A 21,489-nucleotide genomic window follows, 5' to 3' on the forward strand; every position below is an offset into this window, starting at 1 on the left:
CTGAGCTTCAGGGAGGTAGATGTAACAGGGCCAATTCTCACTGTTGGACTGATTCTGTGATTCTATGATTGCCCCCCGTCCATAGGACTGAGAGACCCCCTTGTTCACCAGCCACAGAATCCCTTGGGACGTGGTGGACCCTCCTTCATAATCCAGCCTCCACACTCCCTGGCCCTCCTGACTCCCTCTTCTCTCTCTCCTTCCCTCCAGGAGCGGATCAAAGCCGACGAAGTCATTGCGGCCTTGAACCAGGAGCACCTCGGACCCAGTGAATCCGGCATCAACCCCAGAGACGAGCTATGAACCAGGCCACGGACACGCCCTGAAAAAAGAGAGAATATTTATTTAATATTTGTTCTAAATCTTATCAGCAGAACCCTTTATTTTTGTACAAATCCTCGGTATAAATTAACGGACAGGTTTCACAGGGGATGTTGGAGGGGTTCCCAAACTCTCTCCCCCTCCTCCTCCTGCGCTGGGCTCAGCCCTCAGCTCCCGGAGACACGCTTCTCCTGGCGATCCCCGGAAGTCTCTGCTTGGGACCCCCTGCACTTTTCGGCACCCCACACTTTCAGCCACGGACCACCTTCAGCGTCCCAGACCAGCACCGGCTCTCGCCTTTGTGTGGCATCAGGAAGAAAGAGCCTGTAGACCTCCAAGTCCCCTCTTTTCTCTTGAACACTTTCCTCCTAATCCCATATTTCGGCAGGGCTAGGTTATGAGTGTCTCCACTGGCAAGGAACGGCTCCTTTCCCAAAAGCCCAAATGCACTCTCTGCTCTGGCCCACTGGACGTCCCATGAAGATGGAGCTTGGGAGATTCAGGCCAGAGGCCAGAAAGGACTTCTTCACACAGCGCAGAGTTAAACCAGGAGGCAGAGATGGCCACCAGCCCGTGTGGCTATACGAGAGCAGGCATGTCCAACAGGTCGATTGCGATCTACCGGTCAATCGTGGGGCGTCCATGGTTGATCCTGGTTGATTGCATGATCCAGATCGACTGACCCAAAAGAAAAAGGGAAAGAAGTTCAACAGCTGTGGTCAACCCTCCCCTAAAGAAAGCTCAAGAGCTTTGGTGAAGGCTTTCCAAAAAAACCAACTTTGGTCAATCCAATAGTTAGATCACTGCCAATTTTTTTAATAGTGTGAGTAGATCACAGTCTATTGGAAGTTGGACGTACCTGTACTAGAGGATTGGACAAATTCATGGAGGAAGAGAGGGCTTGCCAAGGGCTACTAGCTGCAGGGGCAATGCATTGAGGCATCTGGTTGGCCGCTGTGAGAAAAGGATGCTGGACTAGCAGGCTTTTCTTAAGTCCTTATGGGACCAGCTGGCACTTTGAAGGTGGGCTCAATAGTCCGACTTGGTTTAAGGCAACTGCCAACGAATTTAGAGAGAATTTTCCCTTTTGTTTTTGTTCTTCCAGTTCTGGCACTTTGACAGACTGCCTCTTTGTACACAGTTGTGTACTGTGAGATCTACAGAGCCCGTGGAATCATCCGATCCTTTGGTAAAGCCCGTGGCATCCTGCAGCAGTGAGTTCCATATGTTAACCATGAGCTGAATGAAGATGTTTCTTCTGATCGTTATGCCAGAATCTCATGGGATGGATAACCTACAAATTAATATGAACTCTCTCCAGTTTGTAAAAGGGAAGAGTTTGAGGCGGGGACCACCTCTGTCTTACCTCTCTTAGTGGATGAGGAATTCATCCCAACCAGCAGTTCAGATGCTGTCACGCGGCTGAAGCTTTTCCTTACGCAGGTGGGAGGAAACATAACACTGGAATCCTTACGTAAAATGCACTGAGCCTGTGAAGGAAAGCCATTAGATGGCATTGCTATTCACAAGACTTTTCAAAGTGAAACCTCCTACCTGTGGATTTGTGTTAGCACACACACGGTCCTTAGATCTGGTGTCACAAACACACCCAAATTCTTCTGCATAAGCTCCATTGAACATAATAGAGAAGGAGAGATACTTTTCTTAATCCACTTTATCCGTCATTTCATAAACCTCTATCCTTTCACCCCTTATGCACCTTTTCTCTAAGCGAATTAGTCCCAAATGCCGCAAACTAGGGGAGTCACTCCACTCCCATAATCGTTTCACTGGCCCTTTTCTGACTGAATGTTTTCCAGCTCCGACAATTTCCTTTTTATGGTGAGCTGAATGAAATGAATGAGAGCTCTTGCGCACCCCATGAAGCTGAACCTTCGGAAGATTCAGGGCAGACAGAAGAAAGCGCTTCTCCCTGCAGCCCGGAGTTAAACTATGGAACTCACAAAGAACATAAGAACTGCCTGCCGGGGGCCCTTCTAGTCCAGCTTCCTGTTCTCACTGCGGCCGACCAGAAATCTGCAAACAGGACCTGATCACAAGAGCAGCCCTCCTGTGGTTTCCTGCAACTGGGATTCAGAAGTTAGTAGCTACTGATGGCCCTCACCTCCATGAGGAGGCAGATGGACACCAACCTGGATGGCTTTAGAAGAGGATTGGACAAATTCAGGGAGGAGGAGGGGGCTGAGTCCTGTTTTAGAGTTTCCCATTGAGCATCTGGTCTGCCACTGTGAGAACAGGATGCCAGAGTAGGTGGGCTATGGGCCTGATCCAGCAGGTTGCTTCTACTGTTCTTCGGAAAGCCCACAGTTCAGTTGGGAGAGCCTCTGCCTTGCATGCAGAAGGTCCATTCCTGGTGATGTCCAGGAAGGGCTGGGAACGAGTGCTTCCTGAAACACGGAAGAGTCTTTCCCAGTCCGGGTAGCCAGTACTGAGCTAGCTGGATGAACTCAGTAGAAGGCAGCTTCCAATGGGAAGCTTCTACAAGAGGGCAGGATGGAGTAGAATTGTTCTTCTCAAGCTGTCTCTTTGTGTCCCCCTCTGCTGGCCATATTTGCATCCCTGCACCCAACAGCTCAGGTAGCTTCCTCATCATGTGACTGTGATCGTCTTTCCAGCCTTCAGTTCCTTGTCATTTTCTCGACTGGAGGGTCTTGGCGTCGCTGGTGTAAATAGCCCGCAGGCCCTCATTCCTCATTCCCCTTGCCTTAAAACATGCACACAACCTGGCAACCCATTTGCACACACCCAGCCCTCTGGCTGCTCCATGCCGCAGAGGTAGCCAGAGTCCTACAGAGATGCTGAGGAGCTTTTGATGTCAATCCCCAGAGCTGTGTCTAAGCCCAGGAGGAATAAACAAAATTCAGAAAACAGACCTACGTGTCCCCTCTGTTTTTATTGTCTCTTCTTAGTTCTTGGCAAAGGGAGAGAGGCAGGTGAGCCCGTCGTTGGGGCACAACCACCTTTCCTAGCCTTGAGTGAAGTGAGCAACGGTGAACTGTATTGAAGGGCGTTGTGTCGCTATTCCGTCCACAGTCAGCAGGTGGCACTATTACTGCACACAGTGCACCTGTAAGGAATACTGCGGATAGAATTAATGTGTTGTGGCGGCAGGGTGTGTGTTTGTGTGCCTCGGAGGACCGTGAGCAGTTCTGCAGGTACGCACTCTGCTTAATCGAGCCCCAAGGATGGAAAACGCCCTCCCGGCCCACAGAGCTCCGGGGTGAGGAAAGGAGCCTTCGCTGTGAGGTTGGGAACTCTGCCGAACCGTCTGCCACACCTCGAGAGGATGAAAGATTTATTTACAACACAGCGCATTGAGTCTGAAGTCAACGGATTATTAAATCTGTCCCTGGGAGGTAAGCCACGGAGCGCTGCAGGAATCTAGCTGATCCCAAATGCAGCTCCACCCTGGGCTGAGCGGGGCAGGGCGGGACCCGGACTGGTTTGGTAACTTCGTTGCACAGCTACTGTGTGGATGATGGAGGGGGAAAAACACACCACAAGGTTTTTGGGAGTTTGGGAACAAAATGGCTGAGTTTACAGGTGAGAGGGCAACCTGTTGCCACTTGACTGTCGAATTCGGATCTGGGGAAATCACTGATGCAACCAAGACAGAAGATTCTGCCATTTTGAGGCTGGGGGCCCCATTCCCTGCCCCATTTTGACCAGAATGTTGCTTTCAAAGCTTCCTAATACCAGATTCTGGAAGCCACAAGAAGGGAGAGGCTCTTGAGCTCCAGTTCTGCAGGTGGGTTTCTATTTGTCGGTCACTGTCCAGAACAGGAGGCTGGACTACATGGGCCCTGGGCCTGATCCAGCAGGGCTTGTCTAATGCTTTTTCAAGATCTTTGTCCTCCCTCCTGCTTTGCCAACTTATCTCCTGGATTTCCTTCAGTTGCACCTTCTAAAACCTACATTAGCAAAATAATGATGATAATTATAATAATAGTTTTATTATGGCCAGTGAAACATTTTGCAAGATAGTTTTGCTCTTCTTCCAGCTAATTAAGCTACATCTGGCAGGACCTGAGAACACAAAACGTAGCTTTGCTAAAAATGACGATTGGCTTTGCCAAACAGCTCACATCTTGGCCTTGCAACCAGCTGCAACTTTACGCAGCCTGTTGCAGCTTCGCTTCTCAAAGGCCACGTTCTGGGCTCTTCCAAAAAAATGTTAGCAGACCTAGTCCTTTGCTTGGAAATTCATGATGTCTTGCTTAACCCAAACAGAAGCTGTTTCTGTGGTGGGACCATGAATGATGAGGTGACTCCATATATATATGGAGGTGGGAGGAGATGAGCAGTAGGCACAGCCAAGGGAAATGGGTTTGCTCACTTCCTCAAGAAGGGCTTGTATTTCCAGTCCAACCAGGAACTATTTCTCCTGTGAAATCTCCCTCCACCATCTCCAGCTTCCTCGCCCCCGGCAGCCTCGAGAGGTGGGCCAAATCCTCACGTAATGTGAAAAGCCAGAACCGCCGAGCTATTCCTAAGCTCACATCTGAAACCTGGCTGCTCCTGTCCAATCCCTTGGGTGGGAAATGTAGCCTCCTCGGTGGTGGCACCAGGCTGGATTCCACCGGTCCTGCTATCTTGAAGCGCAGGGCAATCCATTGCTCCTCTGCCCTGCCCCAAAGGATTTTGTGGCTGGGTGACATGGGGGCAAACAAGAGGGTATCTCAGTCCTAAGGACAGGGGACAATTGAAGAATCACAGAATCATAGACTTGTAGAATGGGGAGGGACCCCAAGGGTCATCTAGTCCAGCCTCCCGCAGAGCAGGAATCTCAACTCAAGCATCCCTGACAGTTGGCCACCCAACCTCTGCTTAAAAGTCTCCATTGAAGAAGAGGCCACCTACACTGACTGGCAGCAATGGGTCAACAGACCCACCTAGAGTCTTTCACTGTGGTTTTTCACATGTCACTAGCTCTTATTGCTGTTCTATAGGGAGTGGTGGTGCTGTGGTCTAAACCACTGAGCCCTTTGGGCTTGCTGATCAGAAGGTTGGTGGTTCAAATCCCCACCACGGTGTGAGCTCCCGTTGCTCTGCCCCAGCTGCTGCCAACCTAGCAGTTCGAAAGCACACGAGCGCAAGTAGATAAATAGATACCACTCCAGCGAGAAGGTAAATGGTGTTTCTGTGCACTCTGGCTTCCGTCACGGTGCCCCGTTGCGCCAGAAGCAGTTTAGTCCTGCTGGCCACATGACCCAGAAAGCTGTGTACAAACGCCGGCTCCCTCATCCTAAAGCGAAATGAGCGCCGCACCATACCTTTTTATCATGAAGCTCAGTGATTCCTACACCGACTGGCAGCAATGGGTCACCAGACCCACCTGGAGGTGCCTCTGAGAATTGAAATGGGACCTTCTGCATGCAGGGCAGATGCTCAAACCCTGTTTCCCCCCAGTATTGCTACTTTGCATGATGCAGTAGGAATACATTCGCTTCTGCCACAAAATCTTGTGATTTTTCAAGCAAATTTCCTGACGACTTCTTTTTTTTACTTTGTTTGCTTTTCTTGCACTGTGGTTTTCCACATTGCCAGTGTGGTGTAGTGGTTAAATGCGGTGGACTCGTAATCTGGTGAACCAGGTTCGCGTCTCCGCTCCTCCACATGCAGCTGCTGGGTGACCTTGGGCCAGTCTCACTTCTCTGAAGTCTCTCAGCCTCACTCACCTCACAGAGTGTTTGTTGTGGGGGAGGAAGGGAAAGGAGAATGTGAGCCGCTTTGAGACTCCTTAAAGGGAGTGAAAGGCGGGATATGAAATCCAAACTCCTCCTCCTCCTCCTCCTCCTCTTCTTCTTCTTCTTCTTCTTCTCTCTGCAGAATGGGCTTTGCAAATCAGGATCCTGCGGGAGGGGCGTGTGCATGGGTTAAAAGAAGAGGAAGAGACCCAGGGGTTTGTGTAGTGGTCAGAGTGTTGGACCAGGACCCAGAAGAACAGTGTTGAAGTCCCTGCTGAGCCATGAAGCTCACTGGGTGTGACCCTGGACCGGTCACAGCCTCTCAGCCTAGCCCACCTCACAGGGTTGATGTGGGGGTTAACTGAGAAGGGGGAGAACCATGTACACCGCCCTTGAGCTCCTTGGAGACAAACGATGGGATTTAAGTGCAATAACTAAATAATAAATAAAAAGAAAGACAATGCAGGGACATGTGACCTAAGACCCTCCCACTTTCCATTGCGCTTTGCAGAGGCAAGGGTGCTCATTACAAATGACTGGGGATTGCATCTGCTGAAAAGGACAGTGCAGCGATGCCTCACAGCAAGGGGTCTACATTGAAGGAGGAGGAAAAGGAGAAGGAGAAGGGGAAGGAGAAGGAGAAGGAGAAGAAGAAGAAGAGGAGGAGGAGGAGGAGGAGTTTGGATTTGATATCCCGCTTTATCACTACCCTTGTACCTACGGGACCGCCTCTCCTGGTATGTCCCACAGAGGACCTTACGGTCTTCAAACAAAAACATCTTGGAGGTCCCGGGCTACAGGGAGGTTAGGCTGGCCTCAACCAGAGCCAGGGCTTTTTCAGCCGTGGCCCCGATCTGGTGGAACGCTCTGTCCCAAGAGACTAGGGCCCTGCAGGACTTGACATCTTTCCGCAGGGCCTGCATGACAGAGCTGTTCCACCAGGCCTTTGGCCAAGGCACAGCCTGACTCCCCCCTTTGGCAATTCTTCACAGAACTCTACCCAATGGTTGCCATCAATCTGATTTGAACTGATTTTATAATGAAATGATTTTAGAATGTTGTATCATTTTACTGTTGTTAGCCGCTCTGAACCCAGCTTTGGCTGGGGAGGGCGGGATATAAATTTATTATTATTATTATTATTATTATTATTATTATTATTATTATTACTCCGCGAAGGAGTCTCAAAGCGGCTAACATTCTCCTTTCCCTTCCTCCCCCACAACAAACACTCTGTGTGATGAGTGGGGCTGAGAGACTTCAAAGCAGTGTGACTAGCCCAAGGTCACCCAGCAGTTACATGTGGAGGAGCGGGGAAGCGAACCCGGTTCACTAGATTACGAGTCTACCACTCCTAACCACTACACCACAGTGGCGGTGTGGTGCAGGCAGCCCCCCGGCTGCTGTCTCTTCAGAGGGGTGGTGGCCAACCAGGAGATCCATGATGCGAGATCCTGTCGTGACCAAGGAGTTCTGCCTTGCTGGCATTTTATGTCCGCCCATCTCTGCAGGCCTCCGACATTTTGCACTACTGAGTAAAAGTGGAGGAAGGAACAAGGAAGGAGAGGGGGAAGCAGGAAGCCTTGGAAGCAGGGAGAAACCAGCTGAACACCTGACAACTTGGGACTTATGTGGTGCCAGCATCAAAGAGCTGAGAACCTGCAGCTGCCCTTAGTTACAGGACTAAGCAAAGCTTTCATGCTTCTGCCAGATAAAGGAGCTGGAAGAGATTCAGGGAGTAATCTGCTAAAGAATGATGGAGCTTCCAAGTGTGTGATCTTAGGAAGAGTCAAAATGGTGCATTATTGGACTCCAACTCCCATCTATACTGGATCAGTTTAGGTCCGTGGTTCCCAGATCGTTTTGGAGCACCAACAGACCTTGGTTCCATAAACTCGTCTCCAGTTCCCCATGTCCTAAAAAGCGTCAGAACAGTGGTCTGCACTATCCACCAAGTGATAACGCAATAAACTTCAGATCAGTTAATCACACATTTATTCAAAAGCCAGTTAAAACTATTTAAGTCTAGAAATGTGATTAACCTGAACCAGCGATGCTAGTTGGGTGGCGAGTCCCCGACCCCCGCAGTGGAAATAATGACACATGACACAATTATTAAGGTTAATGGGCTAAATAAGTCCACAACATTATGGGTTACGGGTGTTGAGCAGTATTGGCTTAGGCATTGGTCCTAACCGACTATATCCAACTTCAGCCCATCCGCTTGAAGTCCGGGAAGGGTTAACCACCAGTAGGGGGAGTCCTGCTGATGCACTTCAACTAGGAACTCCTCCCGGGGTAACCAATAGGGGGCGTGCCTTAGGCCCTCACCTCCATAGGCTTCAGACAGGGCCACGCCCCCGGAATCCTTTACCAGACTACCCTTCAATATGTGGGGCAGGTGATGGCGCTTCCTCCCCTCTTCCATCTACAGAGCAATACCAATGCCTAACCACCAATACCAAGAAAACTATGATGATTTGCTACAAGGTAGGCGAAAACCAAGTGGCTGGTGCCAATTTGCCAAGTGGAAAAATTCCTACCAGGCCCCTCAATGGCGACCAAGCAAGGTCAAGGAATGGAAACCTTATAGGGCGGGACGGTGGGAAAAGCAGAAACAGCTGGCAGGCGGCAAAGAGGGAGATCCCCGGCCGCGTCCTGCTTTAAATAGGGCAGGCCACACCCCCTGAGCCAGCTGATTGGCTGACCAGGGGGTGACGCAGCCGGGAATCCCCCCAATTGTGCGGGGGCTGGGCTCTAGCCGCCATGCCTGGTGGGGCCGTGAAGCCCGCAACTCCACCTCCTCTGAAGGGTGGAAGTGGCTCTTTCCAAAGTCTGGTACCGATTTAAATGTTGGCATCCATCCGTCTCAGGAGACAACGGAGCAGTGCACCTTTGGGGGTTAAGTCAAACCGTTGGAGAAGTTACAGCGCTTGCTCTGGCTGTAGAGATCGATACAGGAGAGACATGCTTTGTTGCAGCTGGGGCAGAGGCAGGCGTCTGGTTGGGCTGCTGCAGATGAACCATGCATTTCTTCTCTCTGCGTTCCTCCCAGCAGTCATCCCTCCTCTGGTCACTGCCATGGATGCACAACCTGACTGGCACTGCAAGGGAATTCCCATATGGCAGCAGGGTGGATGTTGCCAGCATTCCCATACCGTCCAACTTTTTCAGATAAAAAACTGGGACATGCTTCTTCTGGGATGCTCTCCTGGGTGAGTCACGTGACCTGTGCCATGATCTCACCCTGAAGGGGGGGAAACGCTTTTCGGGGGGGGGGCAAGTGCACAGTCCAAGAGATCGCGGCACCCTTTCTTCTGGGACAATTGGCAGGTATGCCTTCATGTCAGGTTTGCAGACATCTTTGTTACGCAGATTTGGTCTGCCCACAGGCCTGGTGCCGGAAACCTGTTTCCCGTACAGCACATCCCAGGGGATCCTGCCCTCTTCCATTCTGTGGACGTGACCAAACCAGTGTCGACATCGCTGAAACAGGAGTGGGAGAGCACAACTTCGTTTGAGACTCTGCTCTGCCACGTGACGCCCCAAATCTTCCTGGTAGCCATTTACCCCTCCAGCATCTCTCTCCATCTCTGTCTCCTCTTGCAACACCCATATTTAGCATGAAGATGTTCCGCTGCTTTGACAGAGACGTACGATATCCCTGGAGGGTTTTGCCAAGAAGCACAAGATTTGGTAACCTGTAAGGTCCCCAGGGGCAAAGCAGAGGAGCCTAACAATGGGTGACGCATTGCAGAAATCCCATCTTTTTCAGATTAGCACACCATAGAAGGAACAGAGGGAAAAATCTGCTGATGAGATGGATGTGGGTGGTTGAGAAGCAGATTGCTCTCTCGCTCACTCACTTCATAGTTTAGGGGTGAGGAGCAGGGCAGGGAAAGAGGCAGATGGATCAGTGCCTGAGGATTTACCTAAAGTGTCCCATCTGAGGTGTTCTTGGCCATCTTACTAGCAACCAACCATCAGCATACAGCTTCCAAAATTGCCCTCTGAATGCCCACTCCAAGTCTGCTGAAGCCAATCACTCTCAGACTCTCCCTTTCTCTGCAAGAATGTCTGAGATTTTCTCCCACCCCACCCATTCAGTTTCTCAGTGGAGACCATTAATTTTTAGCCTGGGTCCCTCAAGCCACACCCGTTTCTCAGGAAGTGAGGAACATCTTGAGAACTTCATGCATGGCCTGGAGAAAGTTGATAGAGAAAGCTTTCCCCCTTTCTCATAGCACTATAATCCGTGGGCTTCCTAAGAAGCTCAACACTGGAAGGTTCAGGGCAGAGATAAGAAAGTCCTTCGGGCAACGCATAGTCTTTCTTTTTTATTTATTTTTTGAGATTTTTCAAAAAATATTTTACCTAATAACGAACAAGACACATAAGACACAACACCATAAGCTTAACACCAGTCAACTGTGTGATGCAGCAGCAAAAACCAGTATTGCTGTTCTAGGCTACACCAACAGAAATCTAGTGTCCAGATCAAGGGAAGAAATAGTAGCATTCCATTCTGGCTTGGTCAGACCACACCTGAAGTGCTGGGTCCAGTTCTGGGCACCACAATTTAAGGTAGTTCTTGGCACCATTGCTGGCCGCCATTTTGACTTCTTTGCAGGCGTAGTTAGTGGTGTCAGGAACACAGGAACACAGAGTTTCTTCAGATGGTGGATAGAATAACCAGATGCACAGATATAGGATGAGAGACACCTGGCTTGACAGACGTATGTGTTGAAAGAGGCCAAGGGTCTTGGAGGACACAACCTGAGCATGAGCCAATAGTGTGATGCAGCAGAGTTAAAGCAGCTGAATGGGGTGACACATCAGCAAAAAAACAACAACACGACAACTCATGGTCTTCTAGGCCACTCTATTCTGCCTTGGTCAGACCACACCTGAAGTCCTGTGTCCAGTTCTGGGTGCCCCATTTAAGAAGGATGTTGACAAGCTGGAACTTGTGCAGAGGAGGGCAACCAAGATGATCATGGGTCTGGAAATTAAGCCTTATAATGAATGGTTGATGGAGTTAGGTATGTTTAGGCTGGAAGAGAGAAGACTGAGAGCCATCTTCAAATATCTGAAGGGCTGTCCCATGGAAGCTTGAGGACAAATGATAGCAAAGGCAAAGAAGAAAACGTGTAGGGCTGTTGTTGTTGTTCCCTGGTCCTACTTGTGGGCTTCTTATGTAACAGGAATCTGATTGGCTGCTGCAAGAACAGGACGATGGTGCAGAAGAGCCCTTCTTTGGCCTTATCCACAGGCTCTTCTTGCATGGTGAAAATGGGTGGAGGAATTGAGCAACTGAGAACTCAGCCCCAGGAACCAAAGGATGCCAAAAGGACTTTCACACTCTGCAAACAGGTTCAGTGAGTTTCCAGCAATTCTTTGGCTGTGCCAAAAATATATGTGCTAATTTGGAGGCAAACAACTAGATTTGTTTTCTAAGCACCTATCCCCTGGTGGTCCTTCTCACCTCCCACAGCTGATGGGAAACCTTTGCCTGTCTTTGAAGTGGTCTTTTTACCTCCTCAGAGGAGGAGATCAGCTGCTGTTTAGGCCTGGCACAGCTGTGGGAACGGTGGTGGCATTCCCGATGCGAGAGAGACGCGGAAGGATGCAGCCAACCGCCTGCTTACCCAAATCCTGTGTGTGTGCCTACCTAGGTGTGATGGAACAAGGCTTAGGGACTCACAGAATTGTAGAGTTTTTTTGGGGGGGGTTCCAAAGAGACATCCAGTCAACCCCCCTGCAATGTGGGGGCACCTGCAGCTCTGCTTTTGCTCAGCAGTAGGTCACCTCCTTGTCAGGTCTCTAGAGCTGACCTGAAGGCTCCAGTTTTACCTGGAGGACTGCAGGCGGCAGGTGTGTGTGTGGGGAGGTTGAATCTCCAAATGGGCGAGAGTGCAAGATTTTGTACCCTCCAAGTGTCCCAACTTACCCAATTGTCACAGTTTTCTGGGGACGGTCTCGAAATTATGAAACCCATCCCAGCTTCTGATTGGATGGTCTCAATCGACCTTCTTACTTATGCATGTTATTTCAACAATCAATATTTTACTTAACGCCATTGCTTCCAAGCAGTGCAAAAGAGATAAACTCAGTTCTAATTCCATGCTCTATTGAATATCTCAGTGGTTTCTGTACTGGAGCATCTCAGAGGATCAGAATTTACATTTCCCCCTCGGGAAACAGCCACCATGGGCAACTACCCAAGCTGGAATCCGCCAGAAAAAAAGTTGTTGCTTTTTACATCCCAAGGAATTAAATGTTCATTGAGGGGGAGACTAGGGCTTATGTGGATTTTCACTGGTATTCCATCGTTAAGGGGTTTTAGGCTTCTGAGTGCCAATGGCTGGAAGCCACAGGAAGCGAGAGTGTTGCTCTTGTGCAGGGGTCAGCAAACTTACTGCGCCTCAGGCCGGTGTCTCCAGTACCAATCGCGCGGCGGGCCAGAGGGTGGGGGAGCGTGCGCCCATAGGCATGCACACACACTATTTCTGGCACACTTCTGGGTCAGAGGAGCACCGGAAATAGCTTGTGCGCATGTGCGCGGCCCTCCTCCGACCTGGATGTGCACCGAAATAACTCTTGCACATGTGCAAATAACTCTTGTGATGTGCACAAGCTATTTCCGGTGCTCCTCTGACCTGGAAGTGTGTAGCTGCGCTTGTAGGCTTTCCCCTGGGGGTGTTTGGTCAGTCCCTGTGAGACTCTAGGAGTCTTGGTTGACCACAAATTTGACATGAGCCAACAGTGTGACGCGGCAGCTAAAAAAGCCAATGCAATTCTGGGCTGCATCAATAGGAGTATAGCATCTAGATCAAGGGAAGTAATGGTGCCACTGTATTCTGCTCTGGTCAGACCTCACCTGGAGTACTGTGTCCAGTTCTGGGCACCACAGTTCAAGAAGGACACTGACAAACTGGAACGTGTCCAGAGGAGGGCAACCAAAATGGTCCAAGGCCTGGAAACGATGCCTTATGAGGAATGGCTAAGGGAGCTGGGCATGTTTAGCCTGGAGAAGAGGAGGTTAAGGGGTGATATGATAGCCATGTTCAAAATATATAAAAGGATGTCACATAGAGGAGGGAGAAAGGTTGTTTTCTGCTGCTCCAGAGAAGCGGACACGGAGCAATGGATCCAAACTACAAGAAAGAAGATTCCACCTAAACATTAGGAAGAACTTCCTGACAGTAAGAGCTGTTCGACAGTGGAATTTGCTGCCAAGGAGTGTGGTGGAGACTCCTTCTTTGGAGGTCTTTAAGCAGAGGCTTGACAACCATATGTCAGGAGTGCTCTGATGGTGTTTCCTGCTTGGCAGGGGGTTGGACTCGAGGGCCCTTGTGGTCTCTTCCAACTCTATGATTCTATGATTCTAAGAGGATGCTGGACAAGATGGGACTTTGACCTGATCTTGTAGGCTGTTCTTATGTTCTGAAAAGCAGAGAACATTTGCAGGCAGAGGGAGTATGTTTTCGTAGCTATCATTGTTGGCTTCCTGTGTTTGTATGTATGTGTGTGTGTACGTGTGCTTGTGTGTTTAAAAGGCTTTTGTGAGTGGGGTTCCCAAATGCTCCACCTACGAGTCTTCGATGATGATTGGCACCCCTTCTAGATGCATGAGCTGTCACAGGAGACCTGGATGAAGCAACTGGCAGGTCCCGTCCCTTCTTCACGCCCAGGTTTTCTTCCTTTCTTTTTCTTTTCCCCTAAGAACATAAACAAAGGCCAGGACACCAAGAACAGAATGGGAAAGATCAGCCTCCGCCCAGTTCAAGCTATGAATCAAGCCAAACAAACCCAGGAGTTGGCATGCGCTAGGCAGACGTTTGCCAGGTCTCCACTCCCATCCCTCTTGCCCCATGCCAAAGGCAGAAGAGGGATGGGACAAGATGGCTGGGACTGGTTTGGTGGGAAGGAGAGCAAGAAGCTGCCTTGCACCGAGTTGGAGCGTCGTTGGTCCATCTTGCTTGGCATTGCCAACCTTCGCCAGCAGCAGATCTCCAGGGCTTCATGGAGGGTTGTTAGTTTTTGTGTTTCCCAAGCGCTGCCTGGAGATGCTGTCAGGAATTGAAGATGGAACTGTCTGCCTACAAAGTGAGTACTCTACCACTGACCTACGGGCCTTCCCTCCTGTGCTGGTTTGAATTCTCCTTCCAGGTTGAAATATACTCAGAGTCGAGAGTGGATTTCACGCTCTTTATTCAGCTCATAGTGGCGAGGAGGAATGGAAGTTCCCCCAGAATGTCTGCTTTATATACACTATTTACACAATGGGCCCCACGTGATTGGCTAACTCTGGGATTCTCCTGTAGGCCAATCAGGTTGCAGATTCCCTTCCACCTGGAGCTGGATTGGGTGGCTCCTGTGGACCAGTCAGACTGCTGCATTCTGGATCCTATTGTTCTAGGACCAATCAGACTGCTGCATTCTGAATCCTATTGCTCTAGGACCAATCAGACTGCTGCATTCTAAATCCTATTGTTCTAGGACCAATCAGACTGCTGCATTCTGAATCCTATTGTTCTAGGACCAATCAGACTGCTGCAATCTGAATCCTATTGTTCTAGGCCCAATCAGACTGCTGCATTCTCGGACCCTATTGTTCTAGGACCAATCAGACTGCTGCATTCTGGATCCTATTGTTCTAGGACCAATCAGACGGCTGCATTCTGAATGCTATTGTGCTAGGACCAATCAGACGGCTGCATTCTGGATCCTATTGTTCTAGGACCAATCAGACTGCTGCATTCTGAATCCTATTGTTCTAGGACCAATCAGACTGCTGCATTCTGAATCCTATTGTTCTAGGACCAATCAGACTGCTGCAATCTGAATCCTATTGTTCTAGGCCCAATCAGACTGCTGCATTCTCGGACCATATTGTTCTAGGACCAATCAGACGGCTGCATTCTGAATCCTATTGTTCTAGGACCAATCAGACGGCTGCATTCTGAATCCTATTGTTCTAGGACCAATCAGACTGCTGCCTTTTGGATGCTATTCAACTCAGTACATAACACAGGTGAAGCCACTGCCCCAAATAAAATAAGTCACCCAAACTCCTTAGTTGAAGCAGTGTCAAAAATATGGAAATCAACATATCTGGATTCAGAAAACCTAGCAAACTACCAGCCAGTTGCTAATCTCCCTTCCCTGGGCAAGGTTCTGGAGCGAGTGTCGCAGACCAGATCCAGGCGCTTTTGGAAGAAACTGATTTCCTGGATCCATTTTAGTCAGGGTTTAGGCCTGGTTTTGGCTCAGAAACTGCTTTGGTCACCCTGAATGATGACCTCTGTCAAGAGAGGGGGAGGGAAACATGTCCCTGTTAATTCTTCTCAACCTCTCAGCGGCTTTTGATACCATTTACCTTGGTATCCTTCTGGAGTGACTCTCTGAACTAGGGCTGGGTGGCACTGCTTTGCGGTGGTTCCAGTCCTACTTGGATGGTCGTTCCCAGAGGGTGTGGCTTGGGCAATGCTTTTCAGCCCTGTGGAACCATCAATGTGGGCTCAATCCTATCCCCCATGTTGTTTAACATCCACATGAGACCTCTAGATGGGGTTATCTGGAGGTTCAGAGTATGCTGTCAGCTGTATGCCTAGGTAGAGACCTCCGGGTATAGGGCGGTATAACAACAACAACATCTTGAAATAAAATCTCAACATCCTGGATGATTGGTTGGCATCTGTCTTTCTCGGGAGACAATGGAGGAATGGGCCATTGGGGGTGAAGTCAAACACAGGAGAGACATGTTTTGTTGCAGCTGGGGCAGATGATGGCATCCGGTTGTGCAGATGCACCATGGTCAACTGGTTGTCCCAGTGGGAAGTCTGCAAGCAGGACCTGGGTGCAAGAACACTCTCCCCTCCCGCGGTTTCCAGCAAATGGTATTATTCAGAAGCACACTGATCCCGGTCATTGGTGCTGTGTGGGGCTCCTCTACCTCAGGAAGTAAGGGAACCAAGCATCACAGCTCATGAGGTCCTTTGGTTGGTGAACTATTTCCCCAGGACTGCAAAGGGGTGGTTAGGAAAGCCAAGTCCTTCTTTTTACCCTGGTGTCTGGTTGCAGCTTCTCCCACCTAAGATCTTACACCCAGCAAAATTAATTCAGCGTATCTGGGACATGACTAGGTGGCATAATCTATATAATGGCACTTTTATCCATGGGTATAACTAAGCAAGGTGAGAACTTTCCCAAACCACCTCCAGCTTTGGAGAGCAAGCCAACACCCAAACATGGCAGATCTTCTCAGAGCAGGGAAGACGCTCTGTGACACCTGGAAGCTTGCAAAATCACTACGAGGAGAGAAATGCTTAGGTCCACCTGGAAATTTAGGGAGCGTTGAGTTCAAGCTCCTTTGTCTTGGAAGGGTTTTTATTATTTTTAAGTCACCCACAACCTTTGACTTCACGCCCCTGGGACCTCGTGCGTCACGACGACTCCCTGTTCTTGGAGAAAGGTTCTTGCGGGAAAGGTTATTTGAGTCCGCAAGATGCAAATTGCTTTACTGGCAGATGCCAAAGAATCAAAGGGGATGTCAATGTGTTTAGTTTTGTTTTTAATTAGCCAGCTTTCCCCTCTGGCAAAACTGTTTCGGCTTAATCAGCATCCTCCAGCAGCTGAGCTTGGTGGGGTCAAATCGGTTTGTGGTGCAAGGCCTTATGAAGCAATTTTACCCCCTTTGGGGGAAGGGTGTCTATTCTGCCCCCCTCCCCAACGCTCTGTAGTTCAGCACAATCTTTTGGTTATGAGTCACAGTTGCCGAAGGGAATGGTAGTTCTTGGCACCATGGCTGGCTGCCATTTTGACTTCTTTGCAGGCGTAGTTAGTGGTGTCAGGAACACAGGAACACAGAGTTTCTTCAGATGGTGGATAGAATAACCAGATGCACAGATATGGGATGAGAGACACCTGGCTTGACAGAAGTATGTGTTGAAAGAGGCCAAGGGTCTTGGTAGGACACAACCTGAGAATGAGCCAATAGTGTGATGCAGGAGATTCAGAGTCAAAGCAGCTGAATGGGGTGACACATCAGCAAAAAAATGGTCTTCTAAGCTGCATCAATGGAAGTCTAGCATCCCAATCAAGGGCAGTAACAGTCCCGCTCTATTCTGCCTTGGTCAGACCACACCTGAAGTCCTGTGTCCAGTTCTGGGTGCCCCATTTAAGAAGGATGTTGACAAGCTGGAACTTGTGCAAAGGGCAACCAAGATGATCAAGGGTCTGGAAATTAAGCCTTATGAGGAGTACTTGAAGGAGCTGGGTATGTTTAGCCTAGAAAAGAGGAGATACGATATCCATCTTCAAATATCTCAAGGGCTGTCACATGGAAGAGGGAACCAGCTTGTTTTCTCCTGCTCCAGAGGGTAGGACTTGAACCCATAGCTTCAATTTATGAGAAAAGAGAGTCAGGAAGAAGTTTTTGACAGTAAGAGCTGATCGACAGTGGAATGGACGCCTTCAGAAGGTGGTGAACGCTCCTTCATCAGAGCTTTTCCAACAGAGGCTGGATGGTCATCTGTCAGACACACTTTGGCCGAGATTCCTGCATTGTAGGGGGCTGGAGTAGATTACCCTTGGGGGATCCATTTCAACTCTACAGTTTTGAATCTAGAAAAGACCTCTCATTGATTGGGTTGGGAAGACATGGCCAGAAGGACCACAAATTTATTTTGGGGCTATTTGGATACTTCTTGGATGCCAAAGATGATGGCCCAGAACCAGTGCAATGGGATGTTTTGCAGCCAGAGCCCCTTTGAAAGAAATAGGAGCTGGGCACTGACAAATCACCCAGGGATCATGACCACTGGTCTACCCCAGCATCCACCTCCCAAGGCTAAGCTGCACAATATGATAGAGGGGTTTCTACCTTCCCCCACCCTTTGCCTTTGGAAGGCTTGCAAGTTGCTGCAGGAGAGGGACTCAGATCAACATCGTGGAAGTGGGGGTTTCTAGGACCAAGAAGAAACCATCAAGTTCCCTTGTTATTTTTGCTGTTGAGTGTTGGATATTATGAATGCAATCTTGTTATATTTATGGGACTGACTTGTTTCTTTTTTGTGCATTGTTATGTTTGCTATCGCCTTGTTGTCTTCGTGCACCAGTTTGATTTTGTTTCCTGTTTACTTTGTTGCTAGTCATTTGGAGCCTTTTGTGTGCGCTGAAAAGCGACATGCAGATAAAATTGTGAGTGAATGCTAAGGTCACTTGAGCCCAAACACAATGTGCCATCCTACTCAGCAAACATTGACAACCTGGTGCCCCCAGCACTTCCCTCCCAAGGCACTTGTGCCCAGGTAAGTGCAGGAGAGCTGGCAAATATCTCCAGCGTATTTATAAAAATAGATCCATTAGATGCACTCCCAGGCATGCTCACACACGTGTGTGTGTGTGCTTTAACATCCTTCGCCCTTTGAGTGCCTATTTTAATTAACTTATTTTTTCTCCCTCCCTGAGGGAAAGTCTACCCCAATTTTTGAAGAGCATTGGAAAGGCACTGTTTATGCTCATGCATTTAGTCATTTTCAAATAAAATATGTATTTTGATGGTGTCCTGTTTTTGCTTTTCGCTACCCTACTCCTTGTGGGACGTGGGTGGCGCTGTGGGTTAAACCACAGAGCCAAGGACTTGACGATCAGATGGTCGGAGGTTCGAATCCCCGTGAAGGGGTGAGCTCCCGTTCCTCGGTCCCTGCTCCTGCCAACCTAGCAGTTTGAAAGCACCTCAAAGTGCAAGTAGATAAATAGGTACCGCTCCGGCGGGAAGGTAAATGGCGTTTCTGTGCGCTGCTCTGGTTTGCCACATGCTGGCCACATGACCCGGAAGCTGTATGCCGGGTCCCTTGGCCAGCAAAGCGAGGTGAGTGCCACAACCCCAGAGTCATCTGCAACTGGACCTAACGGTCAGGGGTCCCTTTACCTTTTTACTGAGGGATGGATAATATTGTTGCAGAGCTGTTGATTTGACCATACTCCTGTCTATAAGTTTCTCCAAAAAGTAAACCGAAGATCAGGAATATATATATTCCGCCCATCTGGCTGAGTTTCCCCAGCCACTCTGGGCGGCTTCCAATCAAGTGTTAAAAACAATACAGCATTACATATTAAAAACTTCCCTAAACAGGGCTGCCTTCAGATGTCTTTTAAAGAGAAGCTAGCTGCTGATTTCCTTCACATCTGAAGGGAGGGTCACTAGCCAGGATGGAGGAGGCTACGCTCTGCTTCCATAGTCAGAGGCAGTGATCCACAGACACCACGACCCAGTTTGATTGCATAGACTTAAGAATCATAGATTCATAGAATCACAAATTTGGAAGGGTCCACAAGGGTCATCTACCTCAGGGCTCCGTCCTCTCCCCCATGCTTTTTAGTATCTATATGAAGCCGCTGAGGGTTTGGGCTGGGTGTTCATCAGTATGTGGATGATACCCAGCTCTCCCTCTCTTTTAAATCAGAACCAGTGAAGACGGTGAAGGTCCTGTGTGAGTGTCTGGAGGCGGTTGGAGGATGGATGGCAGCTAATGAATTAAGGTTGAATCCTGACAAGACAGAAGTACTGTTTTGGGGGGACAGGAGACGGGCGGCTGTGGAGGACTCCCTGGTCCTGAATGGGGTAACTGTGCCCCAGAAAGAGCAGGTGCGCAGCTGGGGCGTCATTTTGAACTCCGAATTGTTTGTATTTATACTACATTTTTTAAAGATTTGTCTTGAAAGAGTCTTTAAACCTCTTTTGTTGACCACCAGCATTACACTTTCCATTTTTAAGTTTGGAATAGAGTAGTTGCTTTGGAAGACGATCATCAGGCATCCGCACAACATGACCAGTCCAACAAAGTTGATGTTGAAGAATCAAATATATACCATGCATAAAAATATGCTAAGGTTTGGTGAGTTACAAAATTTTGGCAGTTGGCTCCTTTCAGCTCTTCTGGAAGATGTGCTGAAAGCTGAAGCTGGTGATGGAGGTAAGTTTGCCAGCCACACCCAGGGAGTTGCCCTCCTAACATAGCCTTTCCTGGAGCGTTGGCTACAAGAACATCACACCCGGGGCATGAACGACTCCCTAAAGCTTTGCTGCATTTCCACCCCTTACCCCCCGTTTCTCAAGAGCATCTCTTGCTTCATGGAAGTGTTGGTTGGTTCCCAAGAAGTTCAGGCCTGAGGAACTTAAGCAGGAACTTGGTGTGGGATTTGGCTCTGGGACAAAAAAGTTCTGATGTACCTGTTCTTCCTCTCAGGGAAGCCAGCATGGGCACCGCTTGTGGGAGAAAGGAGTGCCAGCTTGGCAGGTTGGTCACGGAAGGGCAAAGCATGATGGGAAACGAAAGACCGTCCAACAGAAGATGTTGCCTGCTGATAAGGAGAGGCGAGCGGGAAAGGTATTTCAACAAAGCAAGTCTTCAGAAGATTAGGAACTGTTCTGCAGGAGCACCCATGGTGTTCCTCAAGCTTCTGAGAGTTGGACACACACACACAGAAACACGCACACGTATTCTGGATTAACAGCAATATAAGTAATCCTCCTGAATCAGATTAGCAGTCATGGGACAAGGCATTGAGTAAGCCTTTATTTAATGGAGGGGAGGTTGTAGCCTCCACCTGCCCCTTCTCAATAAGGGCATCCTGTTAAAGGGATCCAGGGGTGTGGATCCTGTCCGCAGCCTGGACATGGGCTAGGGCTATGCCATGACCCAAAGGTGACCCCTTGGGATGCCCCTACTTGATGTAAGTCATAGGGCTCCCCCTTTTCTTGGTTTGTGCTTAATTCGACTCCCTGCAGATGGAAGGGAGTCAAGATATAGTCTGGCTTCACCCAATGCCTAAGCCAAACCACTCACATCTGTAGCCAGTAAAGTTGTGGCCTGTTTTAGCCCATTAAGCTATATACTTGTGTCTGTGTATTTATTGATCAATAGGGAACTGCAGGGCAAGGGGCCTCGGCACGCTAGAGGAGAGGTCCTCTGGTAGAACTGGCTAAGTTGCAGGAAGCAGAGTCGGAATAAATGGATTGTTCCTGGGATACCAATGAGAAACTGTAGCCCTACAAGGATCAGTACTGGGACCTGTGCTTTTAAACTTGTGCATAAATGATCTAGAGTGAAGAAAAAGCAGTGAGGGGGTCAAGTTTATTGGGTGAGACTAAATCGTTCAGGGTCATCAAAGCAAAAATGGGATTGTGAAGAGCTCCGAAAGCATCTGAATCTGAGTTTCCTAACTGTAAAACGGCAAAAGCAATTCAATGTAAATAAGTTGAAAGTGTTACATGCCAGGGCAAAATAAAAATTAAAAAAATAATAATTCGCAAATGTGCTAATGGAGTCTGAACTGGCGGTGATTGCCCAGGAATGAGAGACTGGACTCGATGAAAACATTGGCCCATTGAGTGGCAGCTGTGAAAAAGGTGGATTTCAGCAGGAAAGGAATTGAAAATAAAAGAGCTGAT

At 49.0% G+C, this 21,489-nt stretch overlaps 1 protein-coding gene across 4 annotated transcripts in view; it reads left to right on the plus strand.

The window, feature by feature from the left end:
• The window catches only part of P3H2 (prolyl 3-hydroxylase 2), a 235,765-nt gene extending 232,553 nt beyond the window's left edge, over positions 1–3,212 (plus strand). For all 4 annotated transcript variants that reach the window (XM_083442108.1, XM_083442107.1, XM_083442109.1 and 1 more), the window contains exon 15: positions 211–3,212. In XM_083442108.1, the coding sequence (XP_083298234.1) occupies positions 211–303 (93 nt within the window). In that variant the 3' untranslated portion in view covers positions 304–3,212. The remainder of the gene's footprint in view (positions 1–210) is intronic.
• The last annotated feature ends 18,277 nt before the right edge of the window (positions 3,213–21,489 follow it).

This window comes from Podarcis tiliguerta (genome assembly GCF_965153285.1).
Source record: "Podarcis tiliguerta genome assembly, chromosome: 5".
Classification (NCBI taxonomy): Eukaryota; Metazoa; Chordata; class Lepidosauria; order Squamata; family Lacertidae; genus Podarcis; species Podarcis tiliguerta.